This window comes from Nansenia antarctica, assembly GCF_963989245.1.
Source record: "Nansenia antarctica genome assembly, chromosome: 3".
NCBI classification, from domain to species: Eukaryota; Metazoa; Chordata; class Actinopteri; order Argentiniformes; family Microstomatidae; genus Nansenia; species Nansenia antarctica.
This window is the reverse complement of record NC_137688.1, coordinates 57931729-57956440: the sequence shown is the minus strand read 5'-3', so window position 1 is coordinate 57956440 and position 24712 is coordinate 57931729. Positions and strand designations below refer to the sequence as shown.

Sequence of the window (24712 nt, the reverse complement as noted above, 5' to 3'; positions counted from 1 at the left end):
GAGATACTGCCACCTAGTGGACAGGTGGTATACCCTTCAAAGATATGAGCTTTTCGTCATCCATTTTATCCATTCAGGTTACCGGTAAATTACATACACGTATCTTAACGTTTATGATGGCAGCTTCCACCTACGTTGCACTCGGGGAGAATCAATATCGGAGACGATGAACTGTTTTGCCCTCGGGCATGGTTTTATTTTCTCCTCACCAAAAGGAATAAAACTCTTTCGCTCAGCCGAGCTAACTTAGAATGGTAGACAACAACTCGGACAAGTGCATCAACACATCAACATATTAACAACACACAAGCCTGCAGTCTTATGCAGCGCCCCCCAGTGGTACAACAACAGTACTGCATCCCCTCATTAACCTGGGCATAGGATAAACACAATATATTCAACTGAGGACATATATAATGCATTTCACTTAACAACGTACGTACAGTAGAGTAAATATTAATTTTGGGTTGCCAGATGTCCGGTTTTCAGTGGACAGTGTCTATACAACGTGTGTACAATTTGGCTGGTCATTCAGTCGTGCTAGAAATCTGGCAACCCCGTGCAGCCAAAAACACTATCGTAGATCTTTGAGTTAACTAATATAATATATATAGTATAGTATATATTATAAGTATAAATAACGTTACTTGCTCAAAGATTCACGATAGCCTTTTTGGCTGCACAGTACAAAATACAAATAACAACAATGACAAAATAACAACAACCTTTTTAGTAATATTTTATTCACATGTATATATGCCATCATGTTAAATAACTTAATACCCTCCCTAAAGCACGTATTTCATCAAAAACAAAACCAACATATTCATAAGAATGCAGGTATGCAAAGTTATAGATAAGTTAACTGAAAAAGCTTAATGTTAAGCCCTGACAACACTATATTTGTACTTTGAAATTGCAATTGTAATTGCAATTCAAACTTCAAAATCAAATTTTGTCCGGCGACAAAAATCGCACGCCGTGTGCATTGTCCCACGTTTGCTTTTTCATCTTTCCCCATACATTATTTATTGATATATATCCTCAGAGAGCACTCAAGTTATTGTGATCAAATGTGTGTCTCCTCCAGAACAGATTATAACTCTTAGGCCAATGCACACGGCTTGCGATTTTTGTCGCCGGACAAAATTCGATTTTGAAGTTTGAATTGAAGTCTATGAGAAAATCTCATCCCAATGCACACGCCCCCGATTTTAATCGCACCGCGAAAATTCGATTCCATTCGTTTTGAATGGGACAAAGCACACGGCGGCCGATTTTTGTCACACTGTCAAATTTTGTAAAAGTTTGTGGTGCGACGGATTATTGCATCACAATGGGACAATTGGGGAAACTTAAACTGTCTTATTTATAGGCCTATGATTATTTGAATTAGATGAATTTGTACTACTGTATATTTATGATGATTAATTGAGATGCATGATCAGTTGTGGAAGTTGAGTCCTAGGGGCGAATAGCTAGATGTTGGACTGTCTCCGTCCTCCGAATCTATGTCTGCCTGATCATAGCCCATAATAATAAAGTGGCTTTTATAATACACCTTTCTGGCTGTGTGTTTTGTGCGCTCCCTCTCCTGACATTTTACCAATACCCCTAAATCAGGGGACCCACATATTTTATCACAATATGTCCAGTTGTATCTGAAATTGTGGAAGCAAGGCAAGCAATATTGGTAGAGCCTATTGTAATCAGCCTGCCTGGTCCGACTACGTAACAATAAAGTAACAATTGAGAATGGAATGTTGTGGTGCGACAAAATCGTGCATTGGGATGAGATTTTCTATGATTTTCTCATAGACTTCAATGGTGTGAGTTGAAAATCGAATTTTGCGGTGCGACAAAATCGCATCGCACGCCGTGTGCATTGCAAATTTGCAATCGAATGTTGTCCGGCGACAAAAATCGCACGCCGTGTGCATTGGCCTTTACTTCTTTCTTTACACACCCCACTGTGATTAAAAACAAGGCCTCAAATAAAAGATCTAACATGAGAGTTGTAGAGCTGTTCGTTTCGTATAAGAGTATGTATGTCGGCATGTACTATAGAAAATAAACAAGCTAATTAGGTGCTATGATATTACAATGAAAGAAACAGGGAGGCTTCAAAGGCAAGAAAACTAAATGAATAAAAATATTCTGATGAAGTCATTGGGAACAGATAACTCACTATCACAGTAAAACCTACAACCAGGCAATTAGTGCAGGCATAAAGAAGATGCCACTTCTTAAATCATACTAACAAGTTAGTCATTCATCTTTTACCACCTATGAACCAATTAAAAGATGCAGGTCTGCATAGAGAAATATGATTAACCCTAACCCTAAATTCAACAGTGAAGTGGGTGAGAAAAGTTTGAAATCCTAATGTACAGTACAGTACCATGCAATAGAGAGAGGCATTCATAGTAAAATAAACCTATCATCTCTCCATCCATCAAGGCATGTTGCTAGGCTACATCTCACCCCCTGAGAATATATGCTTTATTTGTCTTTCTTTTTTTAATCATGTACAAAGGTCATATATGAAATATCTTGTACTATCCAACCATAATTAGGCTGTGACTTGCAACATGTTTCCTGGATAACATCTTTCATTTACCTTAGACAGTTTGTCATGATGAATTCAATTATTCAGTGAAGCAAGAGCTGTTAAATTTTGATAGTGAATTAATAATAGCATCAGATGTTTGACAACTCAAAAGACACAGAGAGCAGAGGGAGCTGACAACCTCCACAGTGTTCATTATGCTCCATTGCCTATTAGGTTAAAGGCCTTTTGAAATCCATTTAGCTCTGACAGGATGAGTACCAATAATAATAATAATAATAATAATAATAACTTAGATTTTTATAGCGCCTTTCAAAAAACCCAAGGACGCTTTACAAGGGAATGATCAGACAGACAAAACAGAAAACAAACAAAGCAAAACTGAAACAATGACTAGGGGCCAAAGGCCTTGGAGAACAGATGTGTTTTGACGGCTAATTTGAAGGAGTCCAGGGTGGGGGCGTTGCGGATCACTATGGGGAGGGAGTTCCAGATAGTAGGTGCGGCCACGCTGAAGGCTCTGTCCCCAAAGGTCCGTAGGTTGGTGCGGGGGGTGGATAGCAGGCCCATGTCTGCGGACCGCAGGTTCCGGGGGGAGGAGGTCAGTTAGGTACTGGGGGGCGCAGGCATGAAGGGATTTGTAGGTGAGGAGAAGGATTTACCAATTATGTGTAGTAAGTTACAGCAGATGTATTAATTAGCATCTCTGGCATCAGCTCAGCCATCTTCTGCTTTGTCACCTGTGGGTTGGAGGAGCGCACTGTTGATGGTTTGTTTTGGATGTTCAGTAGATGTTCAACGAACTGTCAGCAACAATTCAACTAACTATCCACTAATTCTAACTCTAGCCATAACCTTAACCTGAACCCTTACCCTAACCCCTACTCTAACTCCATATCTAACCCTAACCATTACCCCTAGCATACTGTTGCATATCAATAGAGTTACAGTTGATAGTTTGTTGATAGTTGGAATAACTATAGATCATCTATATTATGGGACTATCAAAATAAAGTGTGACACTAAACTGTCACTCTGCCCTCCAGGAAGAGTAAACATTTGTGGCAGTTTGAAGCGTAGGGTCTCGTCTCTGAGCCCTTAACTGAAGACAGCTTGCTTGACAAGTACCATCAAACTGCATGGTCTCTGTACAGCTGTTACGTCCTCAAATATTATCCACGGGATGAGGGGAGTAACAATAGAATAGAACCGGGGGACATGAACAAGAGGCTGATGGGAGAATATAAATAAACCAAGATTTATTGTATAACTTATAAATAAAATAAAATAAACAGGTTTCCATGAAACTCTTAACTAAAAACTACTTTCTATAAACAGGGAGAAAGCAGATGATTGATTAACTAACAAAGTAACAGGTAAGTTAGTAGTTAACAGATCACAATGCAGTAAGTAAAGTAAAGTAAAAGCCAAACACAAGATTAACAAAAACTCCCTCTAGAAAAGGAGTGAAAGTTACCAACACCGATACACACTACAACCTGTAGCAACACACAATAGCTGTAGCTAAAACTTTAAACACACACACACACACACACACAAACACACAGAATGCTCAATCGCCATCACCACGGCGACAGGCAGGGAAGAAGGGCAATCACCTGGGGAGAAACACAGGAAACAAACAAAACACACACACACACAACTACACTACAGCCGTAACAACAGCATATATGGGCAAGCAGCGCCTCTTTCTTGCAGTGCCCTGAAAACAACAAAGGGAGAGGAAGCAATAAACAATGTTGGCCTCTGTATTTTTTCTCTATTTCAGTCAATAAATACTTCACACGGAGGGATTCATGTGTAATTATTGAGGTCGCTATAAAGGATGACACGTATAATGTCAGCATAAAGAATGATGGACCTGACCTCTACAGTCTAGACAAGGAGGGCAGTTCAATAATGTGAGAAAACCTCTCAGATCTCTCCTCATCAAACTCATCAAATAAGTGTTTATCACAGGAAAAAGGGTTACTACGGTATGTGAAAAAGTCTGGTTGTTGGTCCCTTTCCTGTGACTGTTATTGTTATTGAAAATGTCAAAATGCAAAAAAATGTACTCCATGGTGCAGTGTTTTTGCAGAGTAGGGAAAAAAGAGAGAGAGAGAGAGAGAGAGAGAGAGAGAGAGAGAAAGATAGACATGTGCAGACATGATGTTACACCATGAGATATATTTCTCCCTATCCCCCTGAGTTTAAATAAAAAATGCTAAAAAATGAATGAATAAAATGCTATTGGATCACAATATTCCCCTTATGCTGCATCCAGTCACATTCATTCCCAAGGCCTGATGACATTAGGCAACACACTGGAGCAGCAAAGGGAAAAGTACAGCCGGACACTTGATGTATAGATAGGGTTCAAACACTAATCTCCTCGGGGAGTTACACAGCGTGGGATCTCAGTTTGAGCCTAATCATGAAATCTTTCATGTTCCTCTATCAGATGAATGAGCTTCCATGTTTCTTTTATCTTGCGACAAATCCCCATGCCTATAAGCTCATCCCTGGTATGGGTTCCCTAGCTTTGATTGGGCCTCTGAGACATCTCAGCCGCTGTGGCGCAGGGGGTAGAGTCGGCGCAAGGTTGGCAGATCGGCGGTTCGAGCCCCGACTGGCCACATGTCGAAGTGTCCTTGGGCAAGACCCTGAACCCCAAATTGCTCCCGAATGAGCGGGCTGGCACCTTGCATGGTAGCTTGCCGTCATTGGTGTGTGAATGGGTGAATGAGAGGCCGTTGTAAAGCGCTTTGGAATAAGGCGCTATATACGTCAGTCCATTTACCATTTACATCTCCTACAGTATTCTATGCTGCCTGGCACATCCATCATGTTTGGTTTACTATGTCTTTTAATCTCATGTACAGTAGTACTCTCATTATATAATGTATGTCTATTTTCTTTGGATTTAATTTAAACAACATATCTATTGCTTTTATAGATTGCATGGAAAGATCTTTTTCTTTTTCAAAAGTATGCGATTCACACTATACACACCCCGGCATTTAGTGGATCTATGTGGCTTATTTGTTTTGCGGGGTCCTGTGAGTCGGAACATGTGTTTTGATTATGGAAATACATGTTTGTGTTTGGGGACAATGTATTTTGCTCTTTGGAGGACAAAAGAGAATTGGAGAACAATTGATGAAAGTAGGCTGCTGAGAGGCAGTTAATATCATTGATCCATAAAGAAGAACAGTTTTTGTGCCCCTTGGATTGACAAAGGCTAATTTGGACATTTGGATTATTCAGAATCATTTGGTCCATGGGTTTGACCCATTTGGCTCTGCAAGATAGCCTTTCATTACATCAATCAAAACATTTTGTGTGACTGCTTAATTTTGCCCTCACAAACTCTAGAAATTAGATAATTCATGAGAATTCAAACCATACAAAGCAGAAATAAAGCAAAACCTGCTTAGAATATCCTCTTTCCAATTGTTTTGTTATTATTACAAAGCCAGGCAATGTTTTCAGTTGTATGTGCTGTCTGTTCTAGAAAACTATTTCTGCAAAGCTATGGGTGTATGCATCAGGACAAATATGAAGCCAGCAGATTAAATTGTCCTTTGAAGATGATTGAGGCACGATTCAATGTGTCATCTTCTCAAACTGCAAGGGCGAATTAGGTATGACACATTTCAAAACAATCTGGTTTCAGAAAATGGACTGAAAAACAGTGGCTATTGTTTGTCACTTAATTAATAATTTATTCTGGATATAGAGTGCATTGTATTCCCTTGGAACATGGTGCTTTTTAAAAATGTTGATCCTGCTCCTTTGACTACCTAATATTAATCTGCAGCAATAACTGTAATAAATATTTTTTATATGTATCAAAAATGTGTGCGTGTGTGTGTGTGTGGGGGGGTTATATATAGACATTTTTATTTATTTTATTACAAACATTTTTATCACAAGTATATATGTGTCTTGTTTGCAACCTTTTTATGCACAATCTCTTTAAACCTTTGTTCTCTGTATGTTTGTTTGCAGGGGGCATGTTGAAACCAGTTCAGAAGGTGCTGTCTATATTGTGGAAAAACACCAATAAAAAAGAGTTAAAATAAAAAATAAATAATATAATATAAATATAAATATATAATATATCAGTATATTCTTTGCAATTAGCTTTTATATTTTAAATCTGTGCTTGAATTATACTCAGGTGCTGACTTGACCATGGCTGAAAGAATATTAGACTATTCACGAGCTGCAATTAATATATTGAAAATAAGCCAGTATGCATCACTAGTAGTTTAATCACTAAAAATTACAAGCTGATTGGCACTCATCACTAATAGTATTTTATATTTTACCCCCTTTCCTGTTTTGTATGGAGGGCGGATCGTGCCACATTCAAATGCAATACACACATCGGAATGCAATACACACATCGGAATGCAATACACGTGTATCACTAAATACAATGCAAAAATACGGCATATTTGTGCCAAAATGAAATCAATGTGTATTACATTTGAGCGCAGCGCATTACATTTGGTCATGAGTGTATTCCATTGCGCATGTGTATTCCATTTGAGCGCAGCGTATTCCATTTGGGTGTCCACAGCCACAGCCGGTACTACCGTATTGAATCTCCTGGTAATGTATTTCTGACATCTATCACTTTCGCTGTCGTTAAGATACTTTATTTAGCTGTTTTGGTAGTCTGTCCAATGTGACTAGCTAGCTACGATTTATCATCAAAATAATGAACAGCATAGCTACTATGATAAATCGTAGCTAGCTATAACATCTTCATATATATATATAGAGCAGGAACTTCTGGTCCTATGTTCTGGTCCTATGTTCCCCGCTCCCGAAAAAGGGTCCTTTGTTCCCCGCTCCAGCGAGTTAACGTGACGTCATAATGCTCCGTGTTGATGAGTGTAACTCCCTAGATAGATCATTTTCGAGATGGAATTGAAAATCTTATATTCCTAAAAGAACACCAGTGACAGTGTATATATAGACACATTATTAAATATGTTTTCTATATTTTTGTCAAACGAAATCAAATAAATACAGTAGAGATATCAATCCAAAATATAGGCTTTTATTGCAACCAACTAATTAAACTATGTTTGTGCATATGGTTCAATTTACTTCAAACAGTAAACCTAAATAATAACAATAATAACAATAATAATTAAATTAGGCCAATAATAATAATAATAACAACAACATAGGCCTACTGGACAACATATTTACTTCAAACAGTAAACCTAAATAATAACAATAATAACAATAACAATAATAATTAAATTAGGCCAATATTAATAATAATAACAACAACATAGGCCTACTGGACAACATAATAACCTCCTCCTGATTATTTGTTTGAAAAGTGCTATCCAAATAAAGGTGCATAAATGCAAAAATCAAACAAATAAAAGGGAACAAAAGTCTACCCCTTTCGATCTAGCCCATAAGGACGCTACGGCTGACAGCCCTCCAGTACGAAGCCAGATGTCTGAGGCCCTGGATATATTGTTCTTTCAGCCTCAGTAGACGGGCCTCCAACTCCCTCCACGGAGGGAGCGGGGAACATAGGACCCGGGGAACATAGGACCCTTTTTCTGGAGCGGGGAACATAGGACCCGGGGAACATAGGACCCTTTTTCGGAAGCGGGGAACATAGGACCCTTTTTCGGAAGCGGGGAACCGGGGAACATAGGACCCGGGGAACATAGGTACGCTCCCCAATTTATCATCAAAATAATGAACAGCATAGCTACGATGATAAATCCTAGCTAGCTATAACATCTTCATATACATATATATAGATATATATATATATATAGATATATATATATATATATATATATATAGAGAGAGAGAGAGAGAGAGAGAGAGAGAGAGAGAGAGAGAGAGAGAGAGAGAGAGAGAGAGAGAGAGAGAGAGAGAGCAGGAACTTCTAGAACATTCTGATTCTGAATATATCATTTTTTCACAATAGGGTATCAGATGAGCACCTGGACCCCTTATCTCTGATATCCAGCAAATGTTTCCCAACTGTGGATACAAGATGATGCGAGGACATCTTCAAGGGAGAGGCATCAGGGTTCAGAGTATGTAGTCTGATTCAGAGTTTGGCAAATCTACAGCTATCTTGGCACCAAAGGTTTTATCACATGAATACATTTGCCGTCAAGAAAGTTTAAATCATGTTTACATCCAATGTACAATAATTGAAAAAGGTCTATAGTGAAAATGAGTCCACAGCAGGATCCGTATATCATGCTTGAACGCTTGTGAACCTTCCACACATTTTAGACTTTTATTTGATCTTCATATAAGTCCCATTGTCTGATGACGACTTTCAAGCATGACTGTATATAGTGTATTGAGGGAGTGGGATTTGGAAAGTAGCTTGCGTTGTTTGTGCAGAACAGTATACAAAGCTCCAAATCCCACAAAACAAGGTTATATGTGATATATTCTGTAACCATATTGTCCTTTTAAATTGTATTAATGATCACTGTTATTGGATATTATGATATTAATTATGATATTACGATTTCATTGAAACTCCTACATTAAATTAATATTCAACAACACAGCATAAAGTATGACTAACAATTTGTGTACAACATTTGTAACAGTGCTATAACAAATACTGAGAACATGGGTAAAATGATGTGATGTTTTTCCTAAAAAGATTCTAAAAATACTTATTGGTATTTTACAGAACACGTGATCCAAATCCTGGGCAGGCCACTTCCTGTTGGCTTTGTGAAGTCCCTGGGGGATGAGATTGAGAACAGGGATGTAGTTACCATTGACAAGATAGTACATGTGTGCTGCCGTGGTCAACACGTCAGGTAGCATTGTGTTCAATAAAATCAGACAGGGGGATGTGTAGCCAGTTCATCAGTCCTGCTCTTTGTTCTGCTTGAACTCATGACACATTTACTGTAAATCACATCATAGTCACTATTTGCTCCCTCATCTCATCCAAAATCTACCTTACTGCACTGCTCTCCACCCTGCACTGACTGTGGACTCCACCTCTCCTGTGAATGGAAATAAATAATTTTAAATTAATTGTTGTCGTGAACCTCATTCCTAACAGCAAATGCTACATAAAACTGATATGAACTATAAAAACATTTCCATATGACTGCAATGCAGTGTTTTGAATGCTGTATGTTATACCAGAAGTTCCTGCTCTCTCTATATTATATATATATATACAGTATATATATGAAGATGTTATAGCTAGCTAGGATTTATCATCGTAGCTATGCTGTTCATTATTTTGATGATAAATCGTAGCTAGCTACTCACATTGGACAGACTACCAAAACAGCTAAATAAACAGCAAATGCTACATAAAACTGATATGAACTATAAAATCATTTTCATATGACTGCAATGCAGTGTTTTGAATGCTGTATGTTCTACCAGAAGTTCCTGCTCTCTCTTTATATATGAAGATGTTATAGCTAGCTACGATTTATCATAGTAGCTATGCTGTTCGTGTTCGTTATTTTTATGATAAATCGTAGCTAGCTAGTCACATTGGACAGACTACCAAAACAGCTAAATAAAGTATCTTAACGACAGCAAAAGTTATAGATGTCAGAAATACATTACCTGGAGATTCAATACGGTAGTACCGGCTGTGGCTGTGGACACTCAAAAGGCAAAAATGTCAAACGGCAAACTACAGATCTTACAGTTTTTATAGTCTCTTCCAGCTCCTCATGCAACAAAAACTCATGTTGAAATACAATGCAACTCATGTCGGAATGGAATACAATGCAAATTAGCACCGGATATCGAAAAGCAATGCAAATTAGCACCGGATGTCGAAAAGCAATGCAAATTAGCACCGGATGTCGAAAACCAATGCAAATTAGCACCGTGGCAACACTCGAATGAAATACACTCATGACCAAATGTAATACGCTGCGCTCAAATGTAATACACATGCGCTCAAATGTAATACACATGCGCAATGGAATACACTCATGACCAAATGTAAAGCGCTGCGCTCAAATGTAATACACATTGATTTCATTTTGGCACAAATATGCTGTATTTTTGCATTGTATTTAGTGTTACACGTGTATTGCATTCCGATGTGTGTATTGCATTCCGATGTGTGTATTCCATTCCGATGTGTGTATTGCATTTGAATGTGGCACGATCCGCCCTCCATAATCCGCCCTCCATACAATCCCCCAAACATCATCAAAGCATTGCTAGTATGACAGACAACTTGTGGTTGTGGTTGCTTGCTGTTATAGTTGTAGTTTTTTGCCTGATAATTGTTAATCAATCCCCACCATCCCACAATGGACGTGCTGTTCTATGTAATGAGATACTCATAGATTTAGATGATACAGTTATAGGATGAAGGATGGGTAGAGAACAAAAGGACAACAGATCAGATTATGTCCTTTCCTTCCATGATCCATTTTACTGAGCTTTTTAAAGATGAAATTACTTTTATCAGCATTTAGTATCAGACATTATATTTGAGCCATTAATTCACAGCGTTTGCCTCTGATTAAGACGGTCAATTCTGACTTATGGTTATGCTTATCTACTTTGATGAATGATCTTCGAATTCAATCTCCATGGAAACATGTTGCATAGAAGCTCTAATGATATCAAAACTCTGGCCCCTGTTTTCAAGGAATCTGCATATGAAAGGACCTTCATTGAATATTCCTTAGCTTGCATGGAGTGATACCTGAAACATATCCCTCCTCAGATCACCATACAGTATTTGTATCACAATGTACTTTAATAATAATAAAAGGCTCTTTTGTTAACAATACAAATGAAGATTAAAGATAGGAACTAATTAGAACTAATCCAATCACTGTAATGAGCTCTTTTATGCAGCATATTGATTCATGGTTTGGAGCAAATTAGCAGGTGTGTAGTGCAATTGCTAGGAATAGAGTTAGTGACAATAAAAACCTGGCCTCTGCAGCTGACATTTATATCCCCTACCCCACCCCCCTTACACCAGGAATAAATGAACTTCAAGAATGGATGAGATCTCAATCTGATTCAAGAGAATTGTCCTCTTTACTCTTTAATTGACACTTTACTGTTTCAGATAATCTATCTGTCACTCCGAATCCAAAACACCTCATTATCCCAACAGAACATGGTATAATGGAATAATAGAGGTTGAATCCAATATTTCAGCATTTCAATTTGTTCCAGAATTAATCACGGAGTCTGAACATACCCATGACATGCTATGATGATAAGCATTTCAAAGACTTTTGTGTCAGAGATTAGTGTTGTCAAAGCTAATGCAGTATACCGTGTCCATCCCAATTAAAATAACAGGCTTTGATGGGAAATGTAATATACTGCAGATAAGCAAAGTAATATTTAATTAATTAATTTGATAATGAAACCTATGGCATTCCATTAAATGTTTACTATCTCCCATGAGACTCTTATACCTAAGGTAAATCAGCCCTGCATATATTGCCTGTAATATGGATTGTATGCAATATCTGACATTTTATCCTTCCAATATTGTTTTACTTGGAAATAAGATCTTGGAGGTCCTCCGAGATTTGCTTCAATAAACTTAATTGGATAAGATGAAGCAATTTGATGAACAAACTGGTGCTAAAACTTGCTATTAAAAGTTTCAATAAAGTTATCCATCACATTAGTAACTTGTTTTTCCTTGAATGGATCCAGTATAAGTGAAATATTAGGATCTGAGTAGCACTTTGGTTTGTTTTAGTACTCATCAGATCAATCCTGGGCTACAGCACTCATCAGAACATTTGTTTGTTTGTGAGTTGAGCTTGCCTTTTCGTAATTGTTATAGCTATACCCTTCATACACATGTCAAGTGCTGTACTTCCCACTAACAACACTGACTATTCAATCCGATCAAGATAAAACGTCCCTGTTCCTAACACTGAGACTTTAGACCAACCACTGGAAAAATGTGTAACAGTCATTCACCATCAGCCTAAATTGGTCTCATCTTCCCATAGCCAATTTGACCATCTGTCTGCGGTCAGGGTTGCACAATCAATATCAAACCACTCCTGAAACAGTCGTAGGGGGAGAGAGGGTCTTGCAGTAATGATAGAGATTCTTCACTCAGGTTTTTTGAGGAGGAAAGTAAATTGCTTCACAGAGGGCAATTTGCTGAAACAACTTCAGTGCCGGGAGTATGATGTGTGATTTAACAGTGTGAAGCCACATACCAGGTAACACTGAGAAGGCCAAATATTTTAGCTTATGCTAACAGTCCTGAAATGAGTGTATCCAGAACACAGTTTTACTTTCCTGACATTGTAATCATGCAGGTGTTTCTTTGGTTAGTCCAGCCTTTGCCGAGGAGGGCTAATGGGCAGAGGGCTAGCAGAATGACATGGTGGTTTCACACTTCAGCTGCATTTCAGATGGCTTCATTAACTTGGATAGAGCTTCTGCTGGGTTGCTGTGAGACAGCTAACGACGACTCTGTAAACAGTGGTGCGCTGAGATTCTAATGACTAACCTCCCACTGGGTGTTCCATAGAAGACGGCACTGCACTGTCTTGTATTTGTATCCCAATATATAGAGCTCTCTATCTAGCTACTGCTGACTACTGTGTCTATGGCTACATAATGTACATGTATGAGTCTCTCATATTGTTGTACCTCAAATCAATAGAGAGATCTTTCATTCCACCATCTTTACCTTCCATAATCATAATGTAACTGTTCATTGCTGATGATGATTTAATGATTTAATTGCTAGCTCAGTATGGCAGTCATTCTGACCTGTTAGTTGACTGAAATAGATATTCTATACACCATGCAAAGACTACACCAGATAAGATCAAATCATCTATGTCACACACATAAATTGATCCTGACAGGTCCTTTGCTCCCCTAGCATTCTCAGGGGGATATTTCCTGTTTTGAGTACTCAGCACTTAGCCAATCTGCCACTGGGTCAGGTCCCATGGTGTGATTAATAGGTCCTGATCTGATCCGTGGCCATGAGCTTTTACAGGCGTGCTGGAACACACCAGTTGCCAATAGCCCGCTTTAAGACCTCAGGTACATCTCTAGGAGACGATCTATTGCTGTAGCAACATAAATCAAAGTCATTGCAATGTAGTTTTTCATCCCAATGATGTTCACAAATACAAATCAGAGCAAGGGGACTGTCATGGGGGAGAGAAGGCATAGAGCTATTGTGAGGGATTGAAAATCTTTGCTTGCCAGGAAATATTGTGCTAACAGAATCTAGCCATTCTGTTCTTTGGTCATTTTCTACTGACCAAAGAAAAAATGAAAACATGAAACACATAATAAGTCATCATTCTCAAAAAGTTGGTATTCGGTATTAAGGTGTTACAAGTTAAAAACATGAATCAAAAACAACATCATATTGGGTCTTTTCTATCATTTTGATTTCATATGATGATTATATGATTTAAGTCCTTATTGATTTGGAACATTTCACATATCAACACTTCACACAAGCCCTTTTCACCGGCAGCACATCTATTTCATTACACCTTAATCACAGCCCTGTGTATAAAGGATTACATGGTGGCTATTTCAGGACAGTCACACTATAGTCCAGTTGTCTCAAAGGGACAGGCACTGGGAGAGAGGATTTGTGTTGCCATTCTCTGGGGCAGCGTAGCTCCCATGTGAGGTTCGGGAGTGTCACAGACAGTAGAAACCATAAGCTGCTCAGTGCTCACAGTGATAACTGAGAGAGAGACAGTTTTGTCCATTTTAAACCAACACATAAAAGCCCAGTAATAAAGAGAGAGTATTCCTTTAATACTTGGGGGGGGGATGTTACAAATACAATATTGTAAATACAATTACAGGCTTTTAAACATTATTGTGACTGGTCTAGAGTAGACCACAGTGTTGGAAACAGGGATGATGTCATCTTGATCAGATTGAATGAGTAGTTGTGTAAGTGGGATGGGATATGGGCTCCAAAAATCATGAGCAAGGGAAACCAACTGAAGAGTGAATGGAGCACAAGAATTCTACGGCATTCTGGAATTAACCAGTAGAATATTGAAGCTGTGACTCACACAGCCCATATCCATTATGACTGGGCTCTTACCTGACAGCCAGGTACTTAGTCGACTGGGCATTCTCAACTGTTCAACATCAAACATATACACATAATACTAATTATACTAATGTACACTCATGAGGAGTTTCACCAGAGGGTGTGCATTAAGTCACCCAACAACAGTAGCAATAGCTTATTTTTTCATGTCTCTTTTGGTTGCATAAACAACTTTATCATGTTGTTTATATTCTCCAGCACAATGGTATGCAGCTCTCTCAAATGTTCCAGTTTTCAGTGATTTGTAAAGCATATTTTGTGCAACATCATCATTGTCGATTACAGTTCATAGACATAGAATTGGGAGTGATTAATGCTCTCATTATGAAATAAACAGTTAATCCAGTATTCGATTACTTTGTATTTACATTTTCTGACTAATCATGTTTGGTAAATCAAATCATTTTGATCATACCCTCCAATATTGATTATGTGGATCAGATATGTCGAAAGCTGATATTCAGCTATTTGATATTAATATTTGAGGCAACACTGTCTGTCTGAAAACAGACAGATTATTATGACACATTAATCTCTTATGCAATTTGCAGTAACTTGCTACACTTATTTAGAAATAAACAGTTCAAATGGAGTAATTAAGCATTGTTAATTATATTAATTGAGTACCCAATGTTATTACATCTGATTTATTTACAAATCCAATAGAGAACATCTATCTTTATAATAATACATTATTATGATTATAATAATTATTATTATAATTATCATTATTATTATTATTTTGTTTGGGGTGTCACTTGGTAAAGCTCCAACATCATATCCCACATCTTTAGTTTGAACAAACAATACAATTGTATATATAATAAGCAGCAAGGTATAAGATGAACTCATCATTTGACCACTTAATAAAGTATTCATATTGTATTGCGGTTTCTGTTTATACAATGAATCAAGCGAAATATGCCCCCTAGTGTTACAGAGATATTTCAGTGAGACTGACAATCCTTATATTTACAGTAGAGGGACGAAACCCACAGCCAGCCAAGTGTGGCAGTATCCGGCACAATGATTTTCTTCCAAGGAATTTTTATTCAAAGTAATGAGGTCATTGCGCTCCTAATTCCCAGGGCTATTTGACTATTCTCAGGGTTCTGCGGAATTTTCTTAAGAAAATCTTCGGTGGCCAAATGTGAAACACCTGCGGAGCACTTCATCACATGCCGCGCACCCCTGCCGAATACATTGCGCTCGTAATCCACCGCCTGGTTATGGACAAACCTTTAACTTCAAGAAAGACTAACGTTTTTTTCTTTTTTCTTTTTCTGATCAACCTCATTTGGAAGTAATGACAGTCCTAATGAATTTTAAATAATTGAACGGTAAGTGATGCGCTGCACGCAATTTACCTTCCAATTGATTACTGAAATTAAGTGGAAATGATCAATGACTATTAAGGCTCAAACATACATTTAATCCCAATTTATAAGCATATTCTTTAACTTTAAGAGTTAATTTGGCTTGCTCAGCCAACTGCATAGCATGTTTAAGTGATTTCCTATGCCCTAAGGTCGAACAAGTGTCAGTCAAGAATAACTAATTCATCATAACCACTGTTCTGAAGTGAAGGTGATTTGATCAGATATATTTTGTCTGCTCAATCGATGGTATGATTAGAATAACTTGACTATGTCCAACACGATGAATAAATTACCCATTCATAAAATGATGACATTTCTCTGAGGAGCTTTTTCCCATGAAAGCAGGTTAAAGACTGAGTTACTAATAATACATACATAAAAATAAGTTGACATTGATGTAATCTCACGATAACATAATCCAATAGACATCGATTGTATTTCTGACATGGTTTGTCAGTTTTTTCAAAAACAGATTCAATTAATTAATCAAATTGGAGCATGGACTCAAATAGCCAATAATCAAGCTTTGTGAGTGTGTGTATGTATGTATGTATGTGTAGTTAGTACCACTACTAGCATACAATCACACGTCCTCATACCTCTCCAAAAGTAATGGAACAGCTCATAAAAGCCTGGCCAAACACATGTTGTGATCATATCTCTTCTGCCGGGGTTTCCATTACTGGGGCGTTTAGAGGCACTGAGAATAGAATTACAGATAAGGTGCTGGATTCTGATGGCCTACCTTAAATATGATCCTTTTACAACAATTGGTGACTTGATTTTACAACTAGAGTTTTTCAAGTAAACTTGGTGAGATCAGTGAATTTCCTATTCTTATAATATCTGTCTTAACAGGATTGACATAAAATCTCCACCTGGAAAAGTAGCCTCCTTCACCTTGATATGCTGTGTAAACACTAGAAGGGGAACACATTCTTAATCATGCTGTTATTACTGAGATGGCTTAGGTACTGAGATGGCAATTTGCACATTGTATTAGTACAGTGATCAGACCAGTTAAGAACAGTTATGAGTAGGGCTGCAGGTGATACTTCATACTTCGTTAGCAGTCATATAATAATATCTAACAGTCTTTGTTCTATTCGTGTAATAACAAGAAACACTCAAAGCAATTACAAAGCAATTACTCAGTAATTTTTGTAATAAAATGTTACAAAGCAATTACTAACTTATTAACAACATAATTTCAGAATTGTCATATAAATATACAGTAGGAGCTACTTTATGTAAAGTGTTGCCATAAACTTTGTCTATACTTCTGGTAACTTCTCTGTTTGCTGAGACGTTTCAGAGTAGTTTGAAGGTTTAGCTGCCTTGTCCCCACAGTTGTTCAATCATCAATCCTCTTTCTTCTGTTTTGTTTTGTCTTAGAATAAGGCATGTAACAAGGGTAGGCAAAATAAGCTATTGCTTCAGCTTAAACCTTTCTGTCATTTATTTAGTTTTTGTTTTAATGCTGTATTGATATGTATGTTATGTTCATACACAAAAAAGGACTGAAATAAACTACTATGACTACTACTATGATGTAAGTGAGTAGTGCCATGATGCATTCCTCGCATATCACAGGTACTGTAGACCTCTCAACAGGGCTACATGTGCCAGCTTGCATCAGCAATCAGGCAAAAATCAATAGTCTCTTACTTTTCCCTCCCAAGGTACCCTGCCCAGAGAGATGAGTTGCCTTGCATTCTCTCCATCGTCATCATCACCCCCCCCCCCCCCGCCACACACACACACACACACACACACACACACACACACACACACACAAACACAATCTCTCTGTCTAAAAACAAGCTAATTAATAGAAGTAATTGAATGCAATTGTATGCATGTCTATAATTGTGTTCCATGTGGTTTATGTTCTGTTGTTCTGCAAGACTGTTTTACTTTGTCAGACAAGGTGGGGATGTCAGGGATGACAAAGAACAAATCCAAGGACTGCTGTATCAGATCATGTTTTAGTGCTGCTGTGACTGCTGTTGATACTCGATTATGATTGAATTTAAGGCCTGTGTCTGCCTAACGTCAGACAAATGTATAGGGAAACAGATAAGCGGGAGGACAGCTGGGGAGAGAGAGAGTTATTTCAGAGTAACTAAACCTTTAAATTCTCAGCCATTCTCTTCAGCGACATTATTAATCTCACATTGGAAGTCACATATCAAAAATATTGTTAATCTCAACTTTAAAGGTAAGACATATGTAGACATCAGTGACAGATTTTTGAGATCTGAAGATTTTAAAGATCAGTGATGTTTTTAAGGTAAAAACATGCCACCATGAAATGTCAGCACCATGGACAGCACCACAGACAAAGAAGATCAAATGTCCATATGTTTAAATATGTTGAAAAAGACAAAGGTTTTCATCGGGTGTCCTATCTTTTTCACATGATTATATGAAAGAAACTGTCAATCAATGTTTGGATGACAGATTGTGTGAGTGTGTGAGGCATTTGCCTTGGAGCATCAGTCAATGTCCTTCTCCCTAGACAGCAATATGTTGGTACTGCTGGTTGCTATTCTGGTTGTACTATCTTGAGAACATAATATTATATTCTAGTTCATAGGGCCAGTATCTCGCAGAGGCTAGAGGGGCCAATGATTGAAGGTCCATTGGTTTAGGAGTAAAATGTGAGCCTGTACTGTATATGTTAGACATTTGTGGTGGACATACTGTAGTATCAGTCAGAGATTGATCATTCAAAGAACAGGATTTTATTATGATCGCTGTGTGTCTTTGATAAACAGAATTGCAAACACTCCATACACTACAGTTCCTTTCAGACATCAAAGTGTTCCAGCATACCCCCTTATTTGTCTTCTCTCCCCGGGCCATTTGTTTCTGTCATGTAGTGGCGTCCCTTCCCCATGATCTATCAACCTCAAAGCCTTTCTCTTGGCTAATGGCCAGACTGCAGCACCTCAGAGGAGGAGGCAAATGTGGGGTATGATGGTGCCAATACACCGATTCACTTCATCTCACCTTTTACCTATCATTATCTTTCAGTTCAGCTTCGATTTCCTCAAATACATTTTCTCCAATCTGCAGTTTGTTCCCTATATGTCCTTTGTCTATCTTTATTTTCTCATCAATCTGCATTAATTTATCCTAGAGAGGCGCAACATGAGCAGGAGTCATATCAAATGTGGTCACTGAATCTGACTGTCATTTATTGTGATTGCGTTTTAAAGTAATTTTTTCTGAGTGGGGCAGTCCCACTCATATTTTAAATTTGTATTGACAGTTACAGTGAAGATTTAGACAGGAAGGATGGGTGAGAGAGAGAGAGGAGGGATGACATGCAGGATATGTCCCCGGCCGGAATCGAACCGGGGACCCTGCAGTTACATGATCAACGCTTAACCCGCTACGCCACCTAAGCGCCCTGTGATTGCGTTTTAGCGCATGCTGAAGGATTGGTGTCCGCAACTTGTGATAGAAGCACCAGAAACCTGGCAGTTTTATGATAATGCAAAATCACCACTGCAATCTCCACTCCTGGAAGGGCATCCATTTCCTAGGTGAACTGAGTAATCACATTGTTTGCTGCGTCCCTGGGTGTCACTTGCCTCCCTACAGAGTTAGGCCTCCACAGCACACTAGTGAGGGATTTACTGTAGAGGTAGTCCTTCAGATAGAACTCAGAATTGACCAAAGCTGTAAAGGCCAGTGTTTTATTAGGTCTTGAGTTACAGGCATTTGTCACTTACAGTGACAGAGAGACGGAGAATTACAGTATTTTACTCAAATTATGGTCAGTGTGGCTCTATGTTTGCAGAACAGTATTGGGAGGGAACAGATAAGATGAAAACAGAGGTTTTTGAGGTACACTAAGGGACTTGGCATTATAAAATGCTATTGTGAATGTTTCCCTGGTAGTAGTAAGTAATAAACCACAGGGGCCTGTTGAATTATTCATGTTCCTCATTCCTTTTGAAGGCTTTGCTGTTTTATAGAAGTTCTTTTTTTAAAGAACTGGTGAAGTACAACATTCTGTATAACATTGATTACTGTAGCTGTTCTATCAATATATATGAATAAGAATATGTCAATAGTTCAGAATAGGTCAATAGGTCAGAATAGGTCAAGTGGAAGAGATTCATTCCTTGGAGCTCTTTGACTTCCAGTATAAACCATAGAACAAAGAATTGGGCATCTCAAGTTTCAAGTTGTATTGTTACGTCACATTACACAAGTGTAAGAGAGTAAAATTCGTAGGCTTTGGTTCCTGGCATTGCAGCACAAAGACAATAAGGAAATATGGCAAGATAAGTCAAGAGATTAGTTATTTTGCTTCCTGGAACAGAGTTTATGCACGACATTGGGGAGGGCCTGCGTGTGTTTCAGAGGGAGGGCTGGAGGCATCTCCAATTCCCATTCTAATCCCTTGTTTAATGAAAGCCTTGTTGTCATTTTAGTTGAATCACAGTGGGATTCCAAAGGAAAAGCAAGAGAAAATTATTGTTCTGTTGATGAATGAACTTCTTTTGATGTTTGGCAGTCTCAAACTGCAGACGCTCATTTTGTTTGGGGGTGTTTGAGATGGATATTCATTTCCCAGGGACAGATACGTAGTAAAACAAGGGGTGTCAAATGGAATTATACCATAGTCTTGTCAGTGAGAGAAAATAGGTCAATGTCTTGCCTAAGGGATAGAATAGTTTTACACTCATGGAAAAAAATATTGTTTAATTGAGTGTTCCTTATGTGTTTTTTTTTCATTCAGGAGCCTAAGCAGATCTACAGTAATTGAAATATATAGTTGTCACGCTGTAGGAAAGAGATATGGAAGTATATGGAAACACTTAAGGTCCAGTATGTAGTTTTGAGCTTTAAAATAATGTTAAAAGGCCATGAGAAATCATATTTAGAATAACGTTCTTGTTTATTGTACATACAGAGTAGTGTGAACCAGTATCACCAGACATAATTATAACTTAAATAATGTGGATTTTGTAGCTTGATTGAAAACCAGCCACAAGACTAATGTTGACAACCCCAAAATATGTCAGAGCCAGAGCAAAACCAGTTTCATGGCTCTGCTGAACCAGAAATTATTCGGTAGAAGTGTGCTGAGACCTTGTTCCTCAGTCTCTTTAGACTTCATATTGAGTGGTGCATCATGGAGGGGAGACAAGTACATACTTTCACACAGTTCTCCATCTGCATTATCCTTTAGTCATGAAGTAGTGATGACTCACATTGAAATGATGGGGAAAGCACCCCTCCTTTTGTTTTCTCCCTGAAAAGCATTTGTTTCCAGATTTGCACACCAAGTAATACAGAATGAGAAAACTCACACATTTTTTTTACATGTTTTGATGGAGATACTATTGTATTTCGAACAGTGATTCTTGTGAGAAAATAAAATGTTTTACTCAATGTTGTTCCATTTAGCCTTTCATAAACTCCTTTAAAATAGAAGAATTGAGAAATGTCATGTTTCATTCATTGTCCTTTGCTACTTACTATTTTAAATCGACAGTACAATTTGAATTTCCAATACTATGTGAAATGTGTCATATCTGACATGTTTTGGTTTACACAGGTAGATACTCTGTTACATTTTCTCTGTAATAATCCATGATGTGTTTCCCTCTATCCCCACCAAGTGGCTATTCTCAGTACTTTCATTCAGTTGACCCTTGTAATAAATGATGGATCTGAGCAAAACGTCTGGTTGAACACTGACCTGACAGATTCATTGTTTGTGTTAAGGTTATCTAGCTGTTCTGACAGTTTGGTGGTACTCAATACCTACCAGGCTAAAATTAAACTACCTTACCCCTAACCACGTCCCAGTCTTTACCCACCTATCAGTGGCCATTCCATCATCTTATATCTGTATGAGGCGCACTAGGAGCAGTGTTCCATGTCCGTGATGACAGCTGATATTGAAATGTTCCGTCTACCTGGTCTACCTGAATGATTTGATGTCTTCAAACAATGTCCTTCAGCAGTCTCTCATGCTTGCTGCAAATATAAAGGTCAATTGTTCTGCCTCTCAGAGGTGATAAGAGACATTGGATGTAATAGATAAACCTTTTTTAGATTTATATGGCTAATTTCCATAATATGTAATCATATATATTATGCCACATGTGGACTGCACTGTATGTTTTCCCTCTGTGGCTGTAGTATGCCCACAGAGAGTGTTTTGTATATATTTGTAAATAAATAAGCATATATTTAAATTAGAGTAAAGAGAATCTAGCATCTAGCTGATTCCTCCACCTTTTCTCTGACGATCTGTTAATGCATTGTGATTGTGGTACATCATTTATTTCCTCTTCAGGGACCTGGGTATTCATTCAAACACAAACACAGATAATCACCCAGCATTATGATTTCACACAAGTTTTGACAGTAATTCATAGAAATTATTCCTTCCAAGCTCCTTTTTAACTCAGGAGAAGACACATGTTGTAACTGCCTATGATTCTGTCAGATTAGGACGATTAGACCTAGGCTACTGTATAGTATTTCTCAAAACATACATTTTCTCATATATGTAAAAGGTCAAAATGTTGTGTCTGCATCAGCAGTGATATTTGATTATGACCACATTACAGTCTCAAACATTCTCAAACATAATTTGTTCTATATGAACAAACAAAAAGAAGAGGTCACAATAATCAGTGTGTTATAATCACCCGTAGCTTTATAATCACCAATGAGTGGATTTTCATCTCCACCCAAAATATATTACATAAAGGCCAAACAGCACAACATCAAAACCTTACAGAAGCACAAATTACTACTATTCTACCTTAATTTTGTACAATTTTTCTATTGAATGATATCCTTCAATAACAACATACGGACAGCTCCATAGATTATTAGGCTGCTGAAAAACACAGACGAGTTTAGATAAACAGTGCCCTCTACATTTCAGCCTTGGACATAATTACAACATATGTTTTCAGATATTTTCCAATTAACACATAGTATAATAATGTAAATTTCATTGTGACAATGCATCATTTCAGCTTGAACATGTAAACATGGTTGCACTTTGTAATATGTAAACCTGTGTCTATTTTGTCTGTTACAGGATGACCACTAATCCTTAGTGTGGATTGTGTCCCTGGGAGAGAGGGGGAGAGCTGGCTCTGCCCGGGGATGGCGATGGAGAGATACTTTGAAGACTTCTCCACAGGCACCAACATCACAAACTGCACAGATGCCCCTACCAGCACTCTCCAAGTGTCAGTCCTCACAGATAGGATGGTTGTAGTCATAGTTCTGCTGGGGATTCTTACCCTCCTCACTGCGCTGGTCAACGGCGCTGTCATCGCAGCCATCTGTACCACCAAGAAGCTGCACTTGCCTGCAAACTACCTAATCTGCTCCCTGGCTGTCACTGACTTCCTAGTAGCTGTCCTGGTGATGCCAATCAGCATTCTCTACATGACCACTGAGACCTGGTCGCTGGGCCAGGTGGTGTGTGAGGCATGGCTGAGCGTGGACATGACCTGTTGCACCAGCTCCATTCTGCACCTGTGTGTCATAGCGCTGGATCGCTACTGGGCTATCACTAAGGCCATTGAGTATGCCTGTAAGAGGTCAGCCCGCCGTGCAGCTGTCATGGTTGGCATTGCCTGGGTAATCTCAGTCTTTATATCCATCCCCCCCCTCTTCTGGAGACACAGGCCTGGGAGCAGTGGTCCTAAACAGTGTGTCATAGAACATGACCATGTGGGTTACACCATTTACTCCACTTTGGGGGCATTTTACATCCCTATGACCCTCCTCCTCATCTTATACTATAGGATCTACAATGCAGCAAAGACACTCTACCAGAAGCGAGGTTCCTCACGGCACCTGAGCGGCCGGAGCACGGACAGTCAAAACTCCTTCAACCACTGCCGTGTGACACACACACTCTGCATATCAGACCTGAGCACGATCGATCCCACTCTGGAGTTTGACAGGCTCAATGTCACCGTCCGTATTCCATCTTTTGAGACAGAGATGGAGGCGACAGATGAGAGGAACCAGATCTGTACCTCCCGTGAGAGGAAGGCAGCACAAATCCTGGGCCTCATCCTTGGTGCTTTCATCTTTTGCTGGTTGCCCTTCTTTGTGAAGGAGCTCCTTGTGGGACTACAGGTCGTAAACCCCTCTCCCCAAGTGTCTGACTTTTTAACCTGGCTTGGTTACATCAATTCATTCATCAACCCTCTACTTTACACTAGCTTCAATGATGATTTCAAGTTAGCTTTTAAGAAACTGCTCAAACGAAAGGAGCATGCATAGTTTTCCTAGATTGAACATATTGCCCAAACAGGCAATGTATGCAGGAATATGCAGTGTGTCATTTTCCTATGTAACCGGTGTGATGTGATTTTCTAAATAAAAGTCGAAACAAATAGTGTTACTTGCTTTCTTTCAAGATCATTTTTTGCCAAAAAATAATGATCACAATGGCTCATAGGAAGAAGATGTTTTGCACACAAAATTTAAAAAATGTAAGTTATGATGGACTTGTTTTCTACGATCTGACTGAGACATTCCGCCCCATCATGTTATGGAGGGGATTTTGGACCAAAGACAGAACTCAGCTCAAACTCATGTGAAAAGAGGATTTTGTTTTGTAAGTGACGACATAAGTTT

At 38.5% G+C, this 24712-nt stretch overlaps 1 protein-coding gene across 1 annotated transcript; it reads left to right on the top strand.

Annotated features, from left to right (window-relative positions):
- Positions 1-23218: 23218 nt before the first annotated feature.
- Positions 23219-24355, top strand: htr1e (5-hydroxytryptamine receptor 1E; the record flags this gene model as incomplete). Its single annotated transcript, XM_080526035.1, has 1 exon — positions 23219-24355. One exon carries the CDS (start codon positions 23219-23221, stop codon positions 24353-24355), a length of 1137 nt encoding a protein of 378 aa, XP_080382161.1.
- Positions 24356-24712: the final 357 nt, after the last annotated feature.